The 9,005-nt window shown below is 40.5% G+C and overlaps 1 protein-coding gene across 1 annotated transcript; it reads right to left on the reverse strand.

Moving 5' to 3' along the window:
- Positions 1–560: 560 nt before the first annotated feature.
- sec61a1a (SEC61 translocon subunit alpha 1a) lies at positions 561–7,238 on the reverse strand. Its single transcript, XM_061831949.1, has 12 exons — positions 7,083–7,238; positions 6,393–6,460; positions 6,245–6,310; positions 5,536–5,614; positions 5,316–5,447; positions 5,133–5,242; positions 2,905–3,058; positions 2,648–2,808; positions 2,336–2,533; positions 1,979–2,170; positions 1,805–1,881; positions 561–1,620 (listed from the first exon to the last, which is right to left on the reverse strand). The coding sequence occupies exons 1-12, from the start codon at positions 7,087–7,089 to the stop codon at positions 1,434–1,436; spliced, it is 1,431 nt and encodes a 476-aa protein (XP_061687933.1). The 5' UTR covers positions 7,090–7,238; the 3' UTR covers positions 561–1,433.
- Between the last annotated feature and the right edge of the window lie 1,767 nt (positions 7,239–9,005).

Genomic DNA, 9,005 nt, shown 5'->3' on the forward strand with positions numbered 1-9,005 from the left:
TCCCTTCCAATGCAAAGCGTAGACATTGAAACAAAGTCGTAACTTGTTCATTTCTCAACGTTTATTATATTTTTCAAAGCGCGTGTTATCAATGCATATTGAGGGGAAAAAACCCTCAAAATATTTTTACTTTTTCGGTTTTCTTGCAGTCCACACTTGGAAAGCCTTCATCCCCTCCACTAACTTAGCGTTCCTGCACGAACTTCTCAAAAGGAGTGTATCGTATCTAAATATTTACAGTATATCCGTAGCCAACAGCTAAAGTTAATTATCTTATCTCGACTAGCAGGGTGTCAACATGTTTACACTTGGCAGAAGGCCCTGGCATGCCTTACTCGATCATGGAGATCAAATTCCAAGCGAAGTAACAGTGACGAAACTATATATAAACGGATTGATTACACCAACGCACACGAACTTCCTGGGGGTTTGTTTGTTTGTTTGTCTTCCAATATGGCGGACAATTAATCTGCATGCTCAGCCTTGACGTCGGTCTCACCCCTCTATATAATTATCAAGTGTGCAAAAATGAGGAAAATAAATTTAAAACGGGGCATTTTACCAAAACAGTTTTTTATTGCTCACGTTTTCTATAAATGCATTCATCTTTCACATATTTCAAAAAGACTATCTCACACTTAAAACAAATTCCGACACATGACCTATGTACACAAAATAAATTATCTGTCGAGGGTGAGGGGAAAAAAGCAAACAGTAAAAAAATCGAACTAAAATGAAAGACATGATTAGTAACATGACCAGAGTTAATACTGCAACTGCAACTTCCAGGAATTGCCATTTTTTAAAGAGTGGCACGGACATTTTTTTTTTTTTTTGAATGACTCATTGGCTGTCGTCAGAAAAGCAGTTGAATATTCTGTCAGACACAAATATAAGAGTCACATCCATTGGTTCTTCACTTACAAGTTCTACTAAAAACATCCACAGGAGCACTGATTGGGAAAGGACAGTACTGGAATCCATCATGTCTAGTCGGGACCTTCATTAAGAGTAAAAGATTAATATTAGGGTAAAAAGCAAAGTGGAACAAGAATGTATAAGCTTGTGTGCTTTCACGCACACAGGAGTCAGTGGACCAACCTCCGTCCCAGCCAAGTACGCCCGCATACTGAAGCTCTAGCATGTCGGCTGGGAGGAAATAGACCGAATACCCCTCCATAAAGGCGGGCTTTGAGTGATTAATGTGGAGCTTCAACATTGAGTGAAAAAATGCAAACCGTCAAGTCTTTTGTGTTGGTAGATGAGCGGAGGTAGGAAAAGTTCTGTTGTTGCACGACACCTTATTTGATGTGGGAATGCTGGATGCCAAAAACATCCTAAACACGGAAAGCTGATGACAAGAGTGCTTCACAAAAGATGTCAAAATACACAAGTTGGTGGCGCTAATGAAGGTTACTAAAATGTGGGAATTCCTAGAAGAAGAATCCCCCAAGGCTGCCTACTTCACTCTGCTCTTTGACAAAAATCTCAAAGTACTGATAGATGATGGTGACGGCCAGCAGGATGCCCGTCCCTGAGCCGATCGCTCCGAGGAAGTCGGCCATCACCGATAAACCACCAATACACAGCCCGCCGAAAGCAGCTGCCGTAGGTATATACCTTCAGGGAACAAAGGGAGGGCAGGAAGGAAGATTTCAATGAACACCAATGAGTAAAACTCTGCCATCTACTACAAATACAGTATCTCAGTTACAGTAATTAATGTAATATGTGGATAGTGGGATGATAAATATATTTTTACCTACAGAAGTTTAACAAAAAGATCTTTCAAAGAAGATTTTACCTGTTTAGTTCATGGACCATAGAAGTCTCTCTATGTCCCCTCATCACCATCTGCTGCTCTTTCAACTGTTTTGCCACCTGCAAGACAAAGACAAGTCACAATTGTTACGAGGCAAGGGGAGAATAAAGATGCAGCCATCTTGGAGAATCGACTTGAAAAGACGTTTGGTCTTACATCTTTTGCAGAGGAGCCAGAGACTTCGATCCAGGTTTTGGAGAAAAAGGCGCATGAGCCGAGCATGAAGGTAATATAGATAAGCGCGTGGACCGGGTCGTCGAGAACTGATCCAAACGACTCAGGTGGCGAGAGGTAGTAACAAAGACCACCTACAGGATAAGCTCGAGCTGGACCACCACTTGACGCGTCCTTCAAAAACAACAATTCCAGTTTAAAAAAAAAAAAAAAAAAAAAAAAAAAAAACCACAGACACCATTTGACATTTCTTGAGTTATATACCAACTCCGATTATCTCTTAATGGCAGAAAATCAAATGCCAAATGTAAAAGATTGAGAATAAAGATGTGTACTTACAGACCACGTTCCGAGCAGATTGACCAAGAAATTCCCACTAAAGCGCGTGGAAAGCATCTGAGATATGACGTACAAATTGGAAACAAGCGCAGACTGCAGAATAATGGGAATGTTGGAAGTGTAGAAGAGCTTGATGGGATAGGTGTTGTATTGGCCACGGTAGCGAGCGGACTTGATTGGCAGATCCACTCTGAATCCCTGTGAAAGGCGGCGAGCGACGAAGACATCTTTTGAGAACACTTGCCACGCATCCGTCACAGTTGCCCGTTGGGAGCTTTTTCATATGGGCGTGCACACAAAAGAAGAACTCACTTGAAAATATATAACAACGGCAAAAACAAAAACTGTTGCGATGAGGTTCATGAGGTTGGGGAGGTTCTGTCTGTAGAAAGCCTCTCTCAGAGCGCGCACTTTGTCAGTCCTGGTTGCCAGCAGATGAAAAAGAGCGATGATTGCTCCCTCGAACTCAGTGCCTGCAAACATTATTCCAAATATAAGTACGATTAGCGATCTGATAAAATAAACACACACACACACACACACTCTGTACTTCTTGTGTGGACTCTTACCTCGGCCTGTGTTCACAGTGGTTGGGCTGAAAGCCTTCCAGACGATTGTCTCGCAGATATTAGTTGCGATGAACAGCGAGATCCCCGAGCCAAGACCGTAACCTTTTTGGAGCAACTCATCCAGCAGCAGCACAATGAGGCCAGCCACAAACAGCTACGGAGAAGAGACGTGCAGTGTTAACGCTCTCTTTTGCCTTCAAAAACACACCTCGCCTGCAAATAAAGATATAATTAGCAGTGGGAATCTCTGGCAAGAGTCCGATTTGATACAAATCTAGATAAACACGTAGTGATTTGATAAAAAAATGGTATTCGCATGGGCGAAACAATTCAATTCAATATGGAGACATAAGATTCCCGATTTGGTCCAATAAAACGCAATAGAAAACCCAGTCACTCACATTTGACGAGCACGGAGGCGTGCGAGCAAATCTGCAGTCGAGCATGAAAAATCACACGCGTAAAATTTGTTACGAGTAGAAAAAAATAGATATTGAAAGACGTCGCTTATTTTGTGCAGTCTCGACATTAATTTACGTGTTTATTTCATAAACGTTAACTAAACAAGCCTGCTCCAAAACAACCAGTATTCACCCGGAAACAGGAAATGCAAGTTAACCATACTGAGCATGTACGGAAGTTGGGCCGAAAGCGCACGTTCAGAGCTGCTTCACGTACTGCGAGCGCATTTATGTCGAAAGTCGTCAACATAATGAGCCATGTCAAAAGAAATTCAGTTACACCAAGGGTGCTCATTTCGTCGATCGTGAGGCAGTGTCACGGCGTGGCAAGCCGGCCTCCTATTTACGGCAGTCCCGTGGTACGTGCCCCCCCCCCCCCCCCACCACCCAACAATACATCACGATTGCCAACAGGAATGTTTGTTCCAATGTATCGCTAGGTTGTTGCCACTAACGCTGATTATGTTGAACTAAACTTTCAGCATCTTCAAAACATTGCGGGTATAGACCGTTCGTGTTTATTCCTTGACAGGCCAGTGCATTTAACTTTTCTTCAGATCAAGAATTTCTATTGATGAAAAATGTTAAATACCATTTTACATCATGTTCTACTCATATCCTTTGAAATTGGAAATGATCATTTCTGAGTTTGAAATTTAAGTTATGCATTTCTTTATTTTATTTTTTAATTTACAGTTATGTTATATTAATCCAGTAAGTTATTTTTTAGGTCTTGAGATTCCATCCCTGATCACACCCGCAACTTTATCTGGAAGCATGACGAACCACACCTGTACATTTTTCAAATGTGAGTGACTGTAAAACTTTTGCACATGTGCTAATCATGAAGAACCTTGATTTGACTAAACCCAATTCTATAAAATGACATTTGTCTAACCTTGTCATCAAACACGTACAGTAAAAGACCACTTCACCCTGACCATTGTTGCTTTATGGCAAGATAGAATTTTATTTTCTGGACCAAATAAAATTTTGCAGAGAGAAAATTCTGATACTTTCAGAAAATGATACTCTGGACTTAAAAGTTTTGATATTTTTAAACTTGTTGCAAATTTGCAACCCCTGCCCGGAAAGGGTTAAATATCAAAATAATTGCTCCAATAGAAAATGAATTTTCAAGACTCTCTCCACAAAAAATATTTAAAGAGCCGTGAGTGCTTTTGCACACCCTCCCATTCAAGCTAGGAGCGTCACCGCACACACGCACTGTCTTCCTGCAGCATTGATTTCCTGAATTACAGCACAAGGAAATTGCCAAAGACGTAGCTACCTCTACCATGTTGTCTGCCGGTTTACAATCTAAGGCGCACGTTTAGCCGCCGGCCCCGGTGTCAAATGCGGACATGAGATAAGATACGGAACGTGATGTCGCATTCATTGTTTACAACACCCGGGGGAACGGTACGTTGCTATCGTACGGGAGTAGGTTAACTACTGAATAGCTCTTTGATATTTACACGATGGAGAAATGTAGTTACACTTTTGTGTCACTAGTATCCAACACTGCTACATTTAGTTGTGGTCGTAACGTTACATATGGCACACAGATCAAGAGCGCTTGTGCTTGTTTTACGAGATGAAAACTACAAAGCCTCAGGTAGCTGATTCAAAGCCACGTGATAGCTGGTCCTGTTTATCGTTCCCAACTCTATGTACGATATGAAAGTGCGCTAAAAAAAATAGCTCGCATCAATGTGAGTCAGAACTACAAAAACCCGACTATCCTCATCTTTAAGTAAGTCAAACCTGAATGATAATGAGAAGACAGATTCCAGCTCCCATCTCTGAGGGGTCACCATACATGCCGGTCATCACGTAAACGATAGCCTGGCCAATGGTGATGATCATTCCAAACACTAAAAGACAAGAAGAATTATATGCCAGTCATGACGTTAGTCAACAAGTGTCAACGGGGGAGCTTATTATTACATTTCTGCGCTCCATTGAAGAGGGCTCGGTCTTTGGGCGTGTCTCCAACTTCAATGATTTTAGCTCCAGCAAGCAGTTGCATGATTAGGCCAGAGGTAACAATAGGAGAGATGCCCAGCTCCATCAACGTCCCTGGGGGGAAAACACACAGAAAAACAGTCATACACTCGACAACAGTACATCATCATCTGGTCCATGTGAGGTCATCAAAGGCACGTACCGCGATTCGAGGCTAGAATCACTCTCATCCAGTAGAATGGATCCGCAGAGTCTGATGACATGATCCCAAAGAGAGGGATCTAGAAGGAAAACATCAGCAAAATGGCAGTTTCAATTGGTTATTCCTAGTTCTAATTCCTTTTCAGTATGAAAATGATGACTGTCATTAGATATAGTGTACAAGTCTTATAATGACAATAAATGGCAATAATTCATTGATTGTACACAAAAGCTGTAGTTTGCAGAGAATTACACTACATCATATTTACAAGTCTTGGTACTATTACTCTTGTGTGAGTAAAACACCTGTCAGCATGATGCAATGCAAACTAGAATAAAAATGCAAAAACAAACATTCTAAATTAATGTCATCTAGTGTTGAACATTGCGATCTTAATTAAGGTAAAATGGTTCATCCTAGCTCATTGGCTTGTTTATAATAACAATAATAATAATAATAATACAATAATTCTGTCAGCATATGGGGCACAAGAAGACTGTGTAATCAAATGATGCCAAAGAATGTCACTTAATTTGTCTGAAAATTATTTACTCATTCAATATGTTTTAATGAAAATGGGATGCTTGGCTCAAACAAAGGGTGGAAAATGTTGACCGGAGCAAAATTATTTGTAACATAAAATGTATTTTGCTAAATGTGACAAAAATGTAGCAGTCATGGATAAACAAAGAAAAAAGGGGGAACTCACTTGGCAGCAAACCAAGAAGATGAAGAGAGTGATGGCAGTCCATAGCACCTTCTCCCTAAACTGGATCTGAACAAAGATCACCATATGTTTTAAAATACACAATCTGAAGAGTTTAGTTTAGCCTTCTGGTCTTTGACTCAATACATACCTTTCGTTCAGGTTTTTGAATTTCTGGCAAAACTGCACAGAACGGCTTTATCACTTCCAAGAATTTGACTGAAATCAGGCAAAGGTGAACATTTCAGTTATGTCTCAGATGATTTGAGCTGGTCCTCTGTGAGACGTGGCAATGAATGAGGGGCGGGCTTTCAGCTACAAGGAAAACTATGCTGACAAACGTGATAAAAACAAAACAACCGATATTTTATAGCACTGTATAAGAGCGACTGCAGTGGCATTGGTTGTTTTACGGCAGCTATGGGATGATGAACATTTTAAAAAATGAAGAATGGAACGTCGGCGGAGTTAAGCGTCGTCATCACTAACAATAATATTTGAATGAGTGGCTAACAAGTTAGCATTTAGACGTTCACCGATAGACAAACGACAGCACACCGGTGTAAATTATCTGTCAAAAGCCGTAAATAAGTTGTTTTATCAAACAGGTTGGACTAACACCGTACAAGCTTCCAAGGAACGTGTAAAAGGGCGTTAAAAAAGCATCTTAGAAACCACAGGTAGCTTATAACAGTAGCTACCATGCTAACGTGCAGCGGGACTTTGTGATCGTTTACTAAACGGAGACAAAAAAAAACCCAGAAAAAAAACGCTCTCTGCCCTATGATAAAGCCGTTGCAGAAAACGGCATGTTTAAGTCAAGTCGCAAGAGGATACTCACTCCCCATGGCGTCCAAACGTCCACTTGATGGCTTCTCTGTGTCCAGACGATCTTCCGCCACTCCACAGGAAGCAAACTCCGTGGACGCCGGGAGCGTGCGCGTGTACGTGCGTCAACGTGCGCGCGCCGACGGCGGGAGAGGCCAAACAAAACACGTCCCGCACCTCGCGCGAGAACAGCGTCTTAAAGGCGCAGTACACGGAATTGTGCATACCTGTCGGTTCAACACGAACATATATTGTGCTTACATCTACGAGGGGTCAGCGAAGTTTGGTAAATACTTTCCTACCCGCATCATTATCAACAATCAGCCTGGTGACTGCAAAATGTTATTAGTTTTTTCATTAGTCTTATTATTAGTTTCAAAATAGGTTACATTATACATGCTTGAAGAGAATTGTTGACAAGGTTTGCAACGTCTGTGAACTACCCAGTACCCACTTGTGAAGATATACTGATTCTTTTTTTTTACCTAAAGATTACCAAAATATTGTATATCCATGAGTTACACGTTTTTTTAAAACCCACAACTATCCACGATTTACGTGTTTTTCAGATGCACAAATCTAATAGTGCTTCACAGCCACAGAAATATCAGAGATTCACACATTTTTTTTTCAATGTTGTGTGTGCATTTATCATCACTTATTATTTGTAGACAAAACAGTTTTCAAGACACAGAAGTTGAGAGTAACTTCATCTGCTAGGTGGCAGTATTGTTATGTCCGTTGATGACTTCACTCCAAGCCATTTTTATGGGAATATTTGTGCAAATAATTGAAAAACCAAAGTCTCCCCATACTCCACAACCTTCATCCTAACCTGCAATGAGCAAGCTGAGGCACATGGAGTAACAATTGAGAATTCTGTGGTGCAGTTATCCTTTCAGCGACAGATATCTGGATACAAAGGAAGTTGCAACACGTGTAGACAAACCATAAAAATAATCACAGGCATATAGCTCCCTTGATGCTGCCAGATAAAATGCATTCATATGAAGGCTTTTGCATTATATCCTCTCAGCAAGGAGATGGCAGCAGAGAACTGAAGTTGAAGAAGTTCGGTGATTAAGCCAGTAAAGGGTTGCAGTCTCAAGGTGGTAATTCACTGTGTGAAATATCAGGCTGTTTAATTGAACACGAAGCTGATCATCACTGGAAGACTCATGCACAATCTTTAACATACAAAATTGGGAAGTTGTAATTTTTGAAGTCTGAAAAATATTTGGTGTTGTACATTTGCAAATAATAATAATAAAGATAAATCCTGATTTTACATTAATGACCTTGAGCTTTACTGTACCTTCTGCCATCTAAACGCAAAAGGCATTTAATTTTTGTGCATCCTCTGAGTAAACGGGCCATCACCTGGATGGACTCTTATTTCATCTCAATTAATATTGTAAAGAACCATAACCTGTGACAAATGTGACATCCATTGGAGACTGGCCATCTTGAAAGGATTTATGGTCTCTTCTTTTCTCCATAAATGAGATTTTGCATTGTTCCTTTCCAATTTGGGCTGATTCGATTCGGGGTTGTTGCCAATTTTCATCAGACAATTTGAGATGTTATATGATAAAGGGCGATACAGTCCAGACAAACTTGACGATACGTCAATGGAATGGATGAACACACACACACACACATATACATATATATATATATATATAATATATATATATATATATATATATATATATATATATGTGTACCGTAATTCCCGGTCTACAGAGCGCACCTGGTTATAAGCCTCACCCAGTACATTTGTAAAGGAAATACCATTTGGTACATACATAGGCCGCAGCTGTGTAAAAGCCGCAAGTGCCCACATTGAAACCCACATTAAAACACGAGATATTTACAAAGAAAGACGGTACACAGAGAGTTTAATGCTAGCACCACCATACTAACAGGGCCAGTT

The sequence above is a fragment of the Syngnathoides biaculeatus genome, chromosome 10, assembly GCF_019802595.1.
Source record: "Syngnathoides biaculeatus isolate LvHL_M chromosome 10, ASM1980259v1, whole genome shotgun sequence".
In the NCBI taxonomy this organism is placed as follows: domain Eukaryota; kingdom Metazoa; phylum Chordata; class Actinopteri; order Syngnathiformes; family Syngnathidae; genus Syngnathoides; species Syngnathoides biaculeatus.